Here is a 13,718-nt window from a genome sequence, read left to right as displayed (position 1 = left end):
GTTTTGCCCCATTCTTACAAAGTTATTTCTACAATCCCCAACCGCACAAAGGCCACTAATTGTCACGCTTGATAAATTATAATCGCTTCTTCCCAAGCTCGGGTCTAGTTTCATTCTGAATTACAACCTACCCCTTCTATCTCTGGCCGAAAGGAATGTAAGGCCTCCTCACTAATAGCATTCCACACAGCAAATGGAAGATTATCAAAACAGAGTTACTTTCTCAGTTTTCTATAAACATAAGAAACCACCCTTATACAAAGGTCACACAACCATCACCTCTGCCTTATCTCTTATCTCAACATAAATCTATTTAAACAGCACAAACCAGATCACAGACTATTATCCAGCCTTGGTGCCCACGACCCAATATAGCCAACCATAAATCCCCTTTATGACACACCCGAGCTCAAAGATGTGCCATAAAGAAAGGACACACGATGCTCATGTCTTGAGAAGAAACCCATCAAATCAAATCAAATGTGTTTATTGTCATTGCACAACAACTGTACAACAAAATTCCATTACATCTCCTTCGGTGTTTACATAGAAGACACTGGATAAAAGATTTAAAAAGAACAAAACACAACAGCCATTGACTCACATATACACAAGATCAGTAAAGAAAATAATAAATAGGTATTAAAAATATTTTAAATGTATATTGTGCATTATCTTGCACCCCAAATTATATTGTGCTTCCCCCAGTGTTCTCTGTTCGAGTTAAGTTCTTTTATCGCACGTGGGTAGAAACTATTTTTTAGTCTTCAGAGACCTGTATCGCCTCCCAGAGGGTAGCAGAGTGAAAAGGTGGTTGGCAGGGTGGGATGTGTCCTGCTGGATGTTTGTGGCCCGGCGCAAGCATCGGGCCCTGTATAAGTCATCCAGGGAGGGCAGTTGAGCGTTTGTGATGCTCTGTGCAGTTTTAATAACTCTCTGCAGCGCCCTCCTCTCAGCCACAGTGCAGCTAGCAAACCACACCAGGATGCCATAGGAGAGGATACTTTCCACGGCGCACCGGTCGAAGGACAGCAGCAGCGGCTGTGAAACGTTTACTCTCCTTAGAGACCTCTGGAAATACAGCCTATACTCTAAACACCAAACTAAACCAAATACAACTTCTGACAGTGTTATAGCCTCTTCAAAGCAAACAAAGCTATGCCTATTTACATCAACATCTCCATGTTATAATAAGCCATCTGTTCTCCTATGTGTGTGTGTTCCTTATGCCTTTGTGGGCAATGTATTTTTGAAAACCTCAGCTCCAAGCCCTTCTCTTGCAATTTAACATAAGTTCCTCACAAAGAAGTTACCACTTAAGCAATTTTATTGTATAATATTTCCTCACTGGTTTACAAAAAAGGACACAAAATGCTACTGTAACTCAGAGGGACAGGCAGCATCTCTGGAGAGAAGGACTCAGTGACATTTTGGGTCGAGACTGAGGAGGGTCTCGACCAGAAATGTTACCCATTCCTTCCAGGATTTGGTGTCTACCTAAACAGCGCCTATCTGTCCACGTGGCGGTGTGCCAGCAGGCTGGAGGAGCGGGCAAAGGCATTGCCACAGAGCGGGCAGGTGAAGGGGCGCTGGCCGGTGTGGACTCGCCGGTGCTCCAGCAGGTGGTCAAGGCGGGTGAAGTCCTTACCACAGGACGGGCAGGGGAAGGGACGCTCCCCGCTGTGGGTACGCCGGTGCTGCCACAGGCTGGACATGCGGGTGAAACCCTTGCCACACTCAGCGCACACAAAGGTGGGACAGCAGGCTGGAGGGGCGGGTGAAGCCCTTGCCGCATTGGGCGCAGGTGTAGGGGCGCTCGCCTGTGTGGGTGCGCTGGTGCTCCAACAGGCTGCCGGATTTGGTGAAGCCCTTGCCGCACTGGGCACAGGTGTAGGGGCGCTCGCCGGTGTGGGTGCGCTGGTGCACCAGCAGGCTGTCGAATGTGGTGAAGCCCTTGCCACACTGGGCGCAGGTGTAGGGGTGCTCATCGGTGTGGGTGCGCTGGTGAACCAGCAGGTTGCTGGACTGGGAGAAGCCCTTGCCGCACTGGACACAGGTGTAGGGGCGCTCGCCGGTGTGGGTGCGCTGGTGGCCCACCAGGGTGCTGGACTGAGCAAAGCCCTTGCCGCACGTGGTACAGGTGTAGGGACGCTCGCCGGTGTGGGTGCGCTGGTGTACCAGCAGTTGCCTGGATTCGATGAAATCCCTGCCACACTGGGTACAGGTGTAGGGGCGCTCGCCGGTGTGGGTGCGCTGGTGCTTCACCAGGGTGCTGGACTGGGTGAAGCCCTTGCCGCACTCGGTACAGGTGAAGGGACGATCGCCGGTGTGGGTGCGCTGGTGATTCTGCAGGCCGCTGAACTGGGTGAAGCCCTTGCCGCAGTCGCTGCAGGTGAAGGGCCGTTCCCCGGTATGGAACCGCCTGTGCACCTTCAGGTCCTTGGACGACTTGAAGCCTTTGCCGCAGTCGGAGCAGGTGAAGGGCCGCTCACTGCTGTGCACCCGCTGGTGGTTCCGCAGTCCCGACAACCTGGTAAAGCTCTTGCTGCATGTGGAGCAGCCATAGGGCCTCTCGCCCGTGTGCAATAGCCGGTGGGCCTCCAGGACATTCGCCGTCTTGAAACTCTTGCCGCACTCCGAGCAGTCGAAGGGGCGGTCTCCCGTGTGCACCCGCCGGTGGATGTCCAGCTGGCTCGGGCTCCAGCAGGCCGTGCCACATACATCGCACTTATAACGCTTCTCCTTGTTGTGCCCCGTCATGTGGTCCTCCACCGAAGCTCAGTCCCTCGAAGCTCAGCCCGCACACCGAGCAGATGGGGGGCTCATCGGCACCCTGGTCACCCCCTATGGCCGCTCACGTCCCCGTCTCTCCGTCCACAGCAACGGCTCCTAAAACCTGCAGGAGGGGAACACAGAGGGTCAACAGCCTGGCAAACAGGGCATTACTAACAAGTGAACATTACTAGTGCTTGAAGTGCTTGAGTGGGATGTATAGCTCAGTGGTAGAGTATTTGACTGCAGATCAGGAGGTCCCGAGTTCAAATCCAGGTTGCTCCTCAAATTACCTCATTTAGTGAAGAAAGCAAATGGTATGGTAGCATTCATAGCAAAAGAATTTGAGTATAAGAGCAGGGAGGTTCTACTGCAGTTGTACAGGGTCTTGGTGAGACCACACCTAGAGTATTGCGTACAGTTTTGGTCTCCTAATCTGAGGAAAGACATTCTTGCCATAGAGGGAGTACAGAGTACAGAGTTTAAGGATAGGGGGGAAATCTTTTAGGACCGAGATGAGAAAATCATTTTTTACACAGAGAGTGATGAATCTGTGGAATTCTCTGCCAGAGAAGGTAGTTGAGGCCAGTTCATTGGCTATATTTAAGAGTGGCCCTTGTGGCTAAAGGGATCAGGGGGTATGCAGAGAAGGCAGGAATGGGATACTGAGTTGGATGATCAGCCATGATCATATTGAATGGCGGTGCAGGCTCGAAGGGCCGAATGGCCTACTCCTGCACCTATTTTCCATGTTTCTAAGTTGAAGGGGTGGGGGGGGGGTGTGGAGTGGGGGGATTGGGAGGTGAGTGGGGGGGATGGGGGAGTTAGAGGGGTGATAGGAGGGGAGAGGTGGTGAGGAGGCAAGGGCGGCAATGGGGGCGGGGATGAACACGGTGGAAGTGAGGGGAGGGGAGAAGGGATGGGTTATTGTGAGGGGAGAGGGGGGTGTGTGTGTGAGGCGAGAGGAGGGGGTGAGGAGGCAAGTGGGAGAGCGGGAGGCTCGCTGACCTGGGGGGTGCCGAGCATCCGGGCACTGAGTCTCCCCGCCCGCACGTCTCCCCGCCCAGCGCGGTGAGGTCTGCCGCACACACGCACGCACCACCGTTGCACTGATGTCACCCTGACAGCAAAAGAATTTGAGTATAGGAGCAGGGAGGTTCTATTGCAGTTGTACAGGGTCTTGGTGAGACCACACCTGGAGTATTGCGTACAGTTTTGGTCTCCTAATCTGAGGAAAGACATTCTTGCCATCGAGGGAGTACAGAGAAGGTTCACCAGACAGATTCCTGGGATGTCAGGACTTTCATATGAAGAAAGACTGGATAGACTCGGCTTGTACTCATTAGATTTTAGAAGTTTGAGGGGGGATCTTATAGAAACTTACAAAATTCTTAAGGGGTTGGACAGGCTAGATGCAGGAAGATTGTTCCCGATGTTGGGGGTCCAGAACAAGGAGTCACAGTTTAAGGATAAGGGGACATCTTTTAGGACCTAGATGAGGAAAACATTTTTCACACAGAGTGTGGTGAATCTGTGTAATTCTCTGCCACAGAATGTAGTTGAGGTCAGTTCATTTTAGAGGGAGTTAGATGTGGCCCTTGTGGCTAAAGGGGCTATGGAGAGAAGGCAGGTACAGGATACTGAGTTGGATGATCAGTCATGATCATATTGAATGGCAGTGCAGGCTCGAAGGGCCGAATGGCCTCTACTCCTGCACCTATTTTCTATGTTTCTACCCCTAATTCGAGGGGGACAGCCGGCACCGCCCCGCCGGGGATTGCTGCTGAGTCACGTAGGGGGGTACGAGTGGGTGGGGGGGGCGAACATTCGTGAACCGCTCGCACCGCACCGTAACGTCAGCCGCACGCACGGACGGCCTGTACAATCGGCGCCCTGGCGTCACTGCCCATCTGAGGGCGACTGTCGGCCCCATCCCCTGCCATTGTGCAGTCATGTGGGGGGCGGCATGCATCATGTAGAGAAGGTCACACAGTGCTAGAGTCACTCAGCGGGTCGGGCAACTTCTGTGTAGAGAAGGAAACCGTGACGTTTTAGGGCAAGACCCTTCTTCAGTGATGGGAGGTAGAGAGATAAGGAAGTGTAAGGAGTGAAAACAGCATTGGAGTTCAAGGAAAATGTGGAATATATCATTGTTAGGTGGATAAAAATGCTGGAGAAACTCAGCGGGTGCAGCAGCATCTATTGAGCAAAGGAAATAGGCAACGTTTCGGGACGAAACCCTTCTTCAGACTGATGGGGTCATTGTCATTGGGAAGTGTTCGGCTGGCGATCGGAAGGTAGCCGGTTCGAATCCCGCTTGGAGTGCATACTCTCGTTGTGTCCTTGGGCAGACACTTCACCCACCTTTGCCTGTGTGTGAATGTGTGTGAGTGATTGGTGGTGGTCGGAGGGCCGTAGGCGCAGATTGGCAGCCACGCTTCCGTCAGTCTGCCCCAGGGCAGCTGTGGCTACAGAAGTAGCTCACCACCACCGAGTATGACTGACAGCCATTCAATGTGATCATGGCTGATCATCCATAATCAGTACCCCGTTCCTACTTTCTCCCCATATCCCTTGATTCCTTTACCCAAAGAGCTAAATCTAACTGTGTCTTGTACATCCCGCAGATAGAGAGATAGACAGAGAGATAGAGAGAGATAGAGACAGAGACAGAGACAGAGACAGAGACAGAGAGAGAGAGAGAGAGAGTGGAAGAGGGGGAGATAAAGAGAGAGAGAGTGAAAGAGAGAGAGTGAGAGTAGGAGTGGGAGCGGGAGAGGGCGAGGGAGGGATATATATATATAGAAGAATATACAGAGAGATAGATAGAGAGACAGAAATTGAGAGATAGAGGGAGAGATAAACAGAGAGAGAGAGAGATGGAGGTAGATAGAAAGACAGAGATAGATAGATTTAGAGACAGAAAGTGATAGATCGGGATAGATAGAGATAGATGCAGAAAGAGAGAGAGAAGGAGAGAGAGAGAGAGACGTCTGTGTACATTATCCCACAGTCCCTGTTTACTATTTGACAGTAGATAGAGAGATGGGGAGAGAGATGGGGAGAGGGGGCCCTGACCCCGCGGGGGTGGAGGCGGGAAGAGCCAATAAACCCTGTAAACCGGCAGTAAAATGCTCCACAGCCGCCTGTGTCCCGGGGGGGGGGGAGGAGGTGGAATCACGTGTGGACGGGGTTTGGAGCCAAGATCTTTTATTTAAAGCGAGTTGTGAGGGTTTGTTGGGCCGCGGAGGGGAGCGACTTCCGGTGGAGGCGTCATCCTCCCCCTAGCAACGGGGCCCGGACCCCGGGTAGTGAGGGAGAGGGAGATTAGAAACGCTTCACCGGCGGCGGAGGGAGAGAGAGTGAGAGTGGAGGAGGGGTTGTACTCACGGCTCATCCCCGCCCGGCCCGGCCCGGCCCTGACCGCCCGTTGCCCCGCAGACAGAGGGAGGGGCCTCAGCCCGGAAATGACCTCACGGCCCCGGCCCGTTGCCCCGCAGACAGAGGGAGGGGCCTCAGCCCGGAAATGACCTCACGGCCCCGGCCCGTTGCCCCGCAGACAGAGGGAGGGGCCTCAGCCCGGAAATGACCTCACGGCCCCGGCCCGTTGCCCCGCAGACAGAGGGAGGGGCCTCAGCCCGGAAATGACCTCACGGCCCCGGCCCGTTGCCCCGCAGACAGAGGGAGGGGCCTCAGCCCGGAAATGACGCCTCTGTGGCCAAGATGGAGCCGACCTGCACGGGCCCAAAGATCCTAAATAAAGCGCTGGAGGATCTTTGTACTGGACGGTGAGAGAGAGAGAGAGGGAGAGGGAGAGAGAGAGAGAAGGAGATGGGGAGAGAGGGGAGAGAGAGGAGAGAGAGAGAGGGAGAGAGGGAGAGAGGGGAGAGAGAGAAGAGGAGAGAGGGAAGGGGAGAGGGAGAAGGGGAGAGACAGAGTGAAAGGGAGAAGGGGAGAGACAGAGGGAGAGAGGGGATAGAGAGGGAGAGGCAGAGAGAGATAGGGGCGGAAGAGAGAGAGAGCGGGGAGAGAAAGAGGGGAGAAAAAAGAGAGGGGGAGAGGGATAGAGTGCGAGGAGAGAGAGGGAGAGAACAAGAGTGAGAGGGTGGGGAGGGAGAGAGAAGGGGATAGAGAGAGAGAGAAAGGAAGAGAACAAGAGAGGGTGAGAGAGGGGGTGGGGAGAGAGTGAGTGTGAGGAGAGAGGGGAGAGAGAGCCAGAGATAGGGGCGGGGCAGCACAGAGAGGGAGTGAGTGAGAGAGAGGGAGGTAGAGAGCGAGAGACAGAGGGAGTGAGGGAGAGAGAGAACAACATGGGGGGAGAAAAAGAGAGCTGAGGGAGGGAGAGAGTGTGAGGAGGGAGAGGGGGAGAGAGAGACAGAGAGAGAGACAGAGAGAGAGAGAGAGGGAGAGGGAGACAGGAAGGGAGAGGGAGATAGAGAGACAGGGAGTGGGGAGGGAGAGAGGGATTGAGTAGAGAGAGAGGGAGAGAGGAGCAGTTAGATAAATTGAGGGGTGGAGAGAGAAGGGAGTGAGTGAGAGAGGGGGGAGGGGAGGAGAGAGAGAGTTCGGAGGGGAGAGGAAGAGAGATATCTGAGCGGTGGGAGGCTGAGAGGGGCAGGAATAAGGGGAGAGGTTCAGAGAGAGAGGAGACAGTACGGGGGAGGGAGGGGGCAAGAGTCTGGGGTGGAAAAGGGGTGAAGTGAGTAGCGGGGGGAAGTAGGGAGCAAAGGGAGGGGGGAGGGATTCAAGGGGGAGTGGGTTTGCTGCCGAGGGGGATGAATGGAGGGGGCAGGGAACTGGGGGGGGAGAGAGAGGGGTTAAGTGAGTCATGGATGGGGTAGGGAGCCTGGTGGGGATTCACACTGTTTGGGAAGGGGGAGGGAGCAAAGGGGGGTAAGGAGCAGGAGGTGGCAGGAGTAAGGGGCAGGGAGCCACAGGGAGAAGGTCACATTGTTTGGGGGTGGGGAGGGTGTTGCAGTTTAGGAAGTCAAACCAGGGCAGGATCTTCACTGTGAATGGTGGGGCGCTGGGGCAATAGACAATAGGTGCAGGAGTAGGCCATTCGGCCCTTTGAGCCAGCACCGCCATTCAATGTGATCATGGCTGATCATCCCGAATCAGTACCCCGTTCCTGCCTTCTCCACATATCCCCTGACGCTATCTTTAAGAGCCCTATCTAGCTCTCTCTTGACAGTATCCAGAGAAGCGGCCTCCACCGCCCTCTGAGGCAGAGAATTCTAAAGACTAACCACTCTCTGTGAGAAAAAGTGTTTCCTCGTCTCCGTTTTAAATGGCTTACTCCTACTTCTTAAACTGTGGCCCCTGGTTCTGGACTCTCCCAACATCGGGAACATGTTTCCTGCCTCTAGCGTGTCCAATCCCTTAACAATCTTATATGTTTCAATAAGATTCCCTCTCATCCTAAACTCCAGAGTGTACAAGCCCAGCCGCTCCATTCTCTCAGCATATGACAGTCCCGCCATCCCGGGAATTAACCTTGTAAACCTACGCTGCTCTACCGCAATAGCAAGAATGCCTTTCCTCAAATTAGGGGACCAAAACTGCACACAGTATTCCAGGTGTGGTCTCACTAGGACTCTGTACAACTCTGAGCCTTGCAGAATGTGTGGAGCCGAGGGATCTAGGAGTGCGGGAACGAGTTGGGCTGAAGGGCTTCTTTCCAACGCTGTATCACTCTATGACTGTATGACGAAGTGCTTGAGTTACTCCAGCACTTTGTGTCTATCTTCTCCACAGATGCTGCCTGACCCGCTTGAGTAACTCAGCGGGTCAGGCAGCATCTGTGGAGAAGATAGACACAAAGTGCTGGAGTAACTCAGCGGGTCAGGCAGCATCTGTGGAGAAGATAGACACAAAGTGTTGGAGTAACTCAGCGGGTCAGGCAGCATCTGTGGAGAGAAGGAATGGGTGGCGTTTTGGGTCGACACCCTTCTTTGGTTTAGTTTAGTTTAGAGATGCAGCGTGGAAACAACAGGTCTTTCGGCCCACGGAGTCCGTGCCGACCAGCGATCACCCCGTACACTAGCACTATCCCACGCACATTAGGGACAATTTAGCTATTTTGCGGAGGCCGATTAATCTACAACCCTTAACGTCTTTGAAATGTTGGAGGAATCCGGAGCAGCCGGAGTAAAAACCCACGCAGGGCAAGGGGAGAACGTACAATCTCCGCACAAACAGCACCCGTAGTCAGGATCGGCCCCGGGTCTCTGGCGGTGAGGCAACAACTGTACCAGTGCGCCAGTGTGCCGCGCAGAATTATATAACGGTTTCCTCCGCCATAAACACACTCAATATGTGCTTGTAATGTCCTGTTTGCCAGCTTGTTGACCCTCTGTGTTCCCCTCCTGCAGGGTTTAGGAGCTGTTGCTGTGGACGGAGAGACGGGGACGTGAGCAGCCATTGAGGGCGTCCAGGGTGCCGGTGAGCCTCCCATCTGCTCGGTGTGCGGGCTGAGCTTCGAGGGGCTGAGCTTCGGTGGAGGACCACATGACGGGGCACAACAAGGAGAAGCGTTATGAGTGCGACGTATGTGGCACGGCCTGCCAGAGCCCGAGCAAGCTGGAGACCCACCGGCGGGTTCACGGGCGAGAGGCCCTATGGCTGCTCCACATGCGGCAAGAGCTTTACCCAGCTGTCGGGGCTGTGGGGACACCGGCGGGTGCACAGCAGTGAGGGGCCCTTCACCTGCTCCGACTGCGGAAAGAGCTTCAAGTCGTCCATGGAACTAAAGGTGCACAGGCGGTTGCACATCGGGGAGCGGCCTTTCACCTGCTCCGACTGCGGCAAGAGCTTCAAGTCGTCCACGGAACTAAAGGTGCACAGGCGGTTGCACACCGGGGAGCGCCCCTACACCTGTGCCCAGTGCGGCAAGGGCTTCATCAGCTCCAGCAGCCTGTTGATGCACCAGCGCACCCACTCCGGCGAGCGCCCCTACACCTGTGCCTCAGTGCGGCAAGGGCTTCATCCAGCTCCATCAGCCTGCTGATGCACCAGCGCACCCACACCGGCGAGCGCCCCTACACCTGTGCCCAGTGCTGGCAAGGGCTTCACCCAGCTCCATCAGCCTGCTGAAGCACCAGCGCACCCACACCGGCGAGCGCCCCTACTCCTGTGCCCAGTGCGGCAAGGGCTTCACTCAGTCTCATCACCTGCAGAAGCACCAGCGCACCCACACTGGCGAGCGCCCCTACACCTGCGCCCAGTGTGGCAAGGGCTTCACCCACTCCAGCACCATGCAGGTGCACCAGCGCACCCACACCGCGGAGCGCCCCTTCATCTGCTGCCCAGTGCGGCAAGGGCTTCACTCAGTCTCCTCACCTGCAGAAGCACCAGCGCACCCACACTGGCGAGCGCCCCTACACCTGCGCCCAGTGTGGCAAGGGCTTCACCCACTCCAGCACCATGCAGGTGCACCAGCGCACCCACACCGCGGAGCGCCCCTTCATCTGCGCCCAGTGCGGCAAGGGCTTCACTCAGTCTCCTCACCTGCAGAAGCACCAGCGCACCCACTCTGGCGAGCGCCCCTACACCTGCGCCCAGTGGGGCAAGAGCTTGACCCGTTCCTCCAACCTGCGGTCTCACCAGCGGGTGCATGCCGGCGACCGTCCCGTCCACAGCCCGGTGTGTGGAGAGCACTTTGCCATGCCCTCCCATGCCCTGTCTCACCAGCACGTGCACACCAGTGGCCCGCCCTACGACTGCCCGTACTGTGGTGAGTCGTTTGACAGCTCGCGGGGGTTGCGGCAACACCGGCGGGGCCATGTCGGCGAGCAGCTGCTCCCACTGTGACAAGGGAGCATGGGGGCTGCGGGAGCACCAGCGGATACACACCGGAGAGAAACCGTTTGTGTGCGCTGAGTGTGGCAAGAGTTTCACCCGCATATCCAGCCTGTGGCAGCACCGGCGTACCCACAGCGGTGAGCGTCCCTTCCCCTGCCCTTCCTGTGGTAAGGGCTTCACCCGCCTTGACCACCTGCTGGAGCACCGGCGAGTCCACACCGGCCAACGCCCCTTCACCTGCCCGCTCTGTGGCAAGGCCTTTGCCCACTCCTCCAGCCTGCCGGCACACCGCCATGTGGATAGATAGGCGCTGTTTAGGTAAACACAAAATGCTGGAAGGAATGGGTAACGTTTCTGGTCGAGACCCTCCTCAGTCTCGACCCGAAATGTCACCCAGTCCTTCTCTCCAGAGATGCTGCCTGTCCCGCTGAGTTACTCCAGTGTTTTGTGTCCTTTTTTGTAAACCAGCACCTGCAGTTCCTTGTTTTTAAACCATTCTGGTTAACCATCTCTGCACCTTCCCCAAAGCCTCCACATCAGTCCTGTAATGGAGTGACCAGAACTGTATGCAATACTCCAAATGCTACCTGACCAATGTCCCTTAAAGCTGCACATATACATTCCTCTCTCCTTATCTCACATCCTTTTATCTCCTTATTTATCCCTCGCCTCTGTCACTTACTTCACTCATCTGCCGATCACCCCCCCAGCTGTCAACATAGTGTCAGTTTGAAGAAGGGTCCTGACCCGAAATGTCACCTATCCATGTTCCCCACAGATGCTGCCTGACCTGCTGAGTTACTCCAGCACTCTGTGAAACGTCACCTATCCATGTTCTCCACAGATGCTGCCTGACCCGCTGAATTACTCCAGCACTCTGTGAAACTTCACCTATCCATGTTCTCCACAGATGCTGCCTGACCCGTTGAGTTACTCCAGCACTTAGTGTTGGGGTCACAGAGTGACACGGTGTGGAAACAGGCCCTTCGGCCCAACTGGCCCACACCGACGAACATGTCCCGGCTACACTAGTCCCACCTGCCTGCATTTGGTCCATATCCCTCCAAACTTGGCCCATCTATGTGCCTGTCTATAATTGTTTCTTAAATGTTGGGATAGTCCCAGCCTCAACTACCTCCACCGGCAGCTTGTTCCATACACCCACCACTCTCTGTTGAAAAGTTACCCCTCAGATTCTTGTTAAATCTTTTCCCCTTCACCTTGAACCCATGCCCTCTGGTCTTCGATTCCCCCACTCAGGGCAAGAGACTCTGTGCATCTAATTAAATTGTGCTCTATGCAAGATTCCAGCATCTGCAGTTTCTTATGTCTCCCTCACCTGTATCCACCTATCGCTTCTGAAGAAGGGCCTCAGCCTGAAACTTCACCCATTCCTTCTCTCTAGTGATGCTGCCCGTCTCGCTGAGTTACTCCAGCATTTTGTGTCCACCTATCAGTTACCAGGCTTTGTCCAGCCCCCAACTCTCTTTTCCGGCTTCATCCCCCCACCCTCTCCAATCAGTCTGAAGAAGGGTCCTGACTCAAAACGTCGTTGGTCCATTCCCTCTAATGCGGTGGAGGAACTCAGTGGGTCAGGCGGCATCTGGAGAGGGAAGGCAATCTAAGGCGACCACTCCCACCTCTCTTTTCCGACTTTCTCCACCCCCCACAACAAGCAGTCTGTAGAAGGGTCCTGACCTAGAATGTTGCCTGTCCATGCTCTCCAGAGGTGCAAGTTACTCCAGGAGATTGGGTCTCTTTTTGTAAACCAGCATCTGCTGTTCCTTGTATCTAGACTAGGCGTGCATTTCACCCTTCACTTGCGCCCAGTCCGCCAAGGCCTGTTGAATCTCCCGGTTGCCAACCATTTTAACTCCCCTTCCCAATCCCACACTGGTCTTTCTGTCCTGGGCCTCCTCCATTGCCAGAGTGAGGTGACACACAAATTGGAGGAATAGCACCTCATAGCTTACAGCCCAAATGACATGAACACTGAATTCTCCGATTTGAGGAGACTCTCCCCTCATCCAAATGAAATCCTGGAGTCTGTCCCGACCCCAACTCTTTTTTCCAGCTCCCCCTCCCCCCCGACTCCATTAATCCATAGAAAGGTCCAGACCTGACACGTCGCCTGGCCATTCCCCTCCAAAGTGCCGGTAGAACTCAGCAGGTCAGCCATCTGTGGTAGGAAACGGATGGAGAAGTGTTCCTAATACAAGCCCTCCTTGGCCGTGTCGAGGAGCAGACAAGCAACAGTACCAGTATCTTCTCATTCATACTGTACCCAAGTGAAAATGCAAAAGTGAGCCAAGCTGCACACAGCCGACTGCTCACAGTACCAGCTGGCTTCCATTGGCCCAAACACTTAAAAGCATTTTAAAGTGTTTTTTTTTTTAAGAAAGTCTGAACGCATTTGTGCCTTGCCTAACAAATAAAGCAAGTTTTTCCTGACCCGACTGTGTTCTTCGGAATTCTTCAGAATTCATGTTGTGTTATCAAGAATGAAAGAAAATGCCAACTTTCCTTCTCAGGAAATGATGATGGTGGGACTGACATATGTTGAAAGAATGGGTCGACTGGGTTCACTGGAATTCAGAAGGATGAGCGGGTATCTTATAGAACCGTATAAAATTAGTGAGGGATTGGACAGGGTAGATGCAGGAAACGTGTTCCCCATGTTGGGGCAGTATAGAACTGTTATCCATTTCTTCAGAAAAAATTTAACATTTTTAAATAGCCTAAGTGTCCAAATAACATCCACACAAGAATTCACAATATAGCATGATTTTTAAATCTCATTGTCGTGGATTTATGGATCAAATTGAAGGAATTTAGTGTTGGATTCCTGTAAATGAATGGCCATTTATTTGGTGACTGGCTATTTTACCCCCACTTGCCTTCATTGCACGACACTGAACAACCAGACTTGCCTTCTCCCTGGTCAGCTCCTGTACAAGCTGCTCTGGGAATCCATCTGAGAGTGAGACAGACTCTCCACAAACTCCTCGTCCACTTGGCCTTGCTCTCCTGTCCCACCCTGCGCACTCCGCCCCGCTCTTTACGTCACCGCTTGCGGCGGGGCTGCGGGGCAGCGACGTCATTTCCGGGCTGGTGCCCCTCACTCAATTTTGCTAGCCCTTGCA

General features: G+C 54.3%; 1 protein-coding gene and 1 pseudogene across 1 annotated transcript; one reads left to right on the top strand and one right to left on the bottom strand.

Moving 5' to 3' along the window:
* Positions 1-1,782: 1,782 nt before the first annotated feature.
* Positions 1,783-2,969, bottom strand: LOC116969202 (zinc finger protein 239-like; the record flags this gene model as incomplete). The annotated part of the gene is made up of 2 exons (XM_033016112.1): positions 2,625-2,969; positions 1,783-2,288 (listed from the first exon to the last, which is right to left on the bottom strand). Coding segments are annotated over exons 1-2 (642 nt in total), but the record flags the coding sequence as incomplete, so codon positions are not given.
* Positions 2,970-9,249: 6,280 nt separating this feature from the next.
* LOC116969199 lies at positions 9,250-10,938 on the top strand (annotated as a pseudogene).
* The last annotated feature ends 2,780 nt before the right edge of the window (positions 10,939-13,718 follow it).

Source organism: Amblyraja radiata, unplaced genomic scaffold, assembly GCF_010909765.2.
Source record: "Amblyraja radiata isolate CabotCenter1 unplaced genomic scaffold, sAmbRad1.1.pri S121, whole genome shotgun sequence".
Taxonomy (NCBI): domain Eukaryota; kingdom Metazoa; phylum Chordata; class Chondrichthyes; order Rajiformes; family Rajidae; genus Amblyraja; species Amblyraja radiata.
The sequence above is the reverse complement of the archived record's forward strand: the minus strand, read 5'-3'. Positions and strand labels throughout refer to the sequence as shown.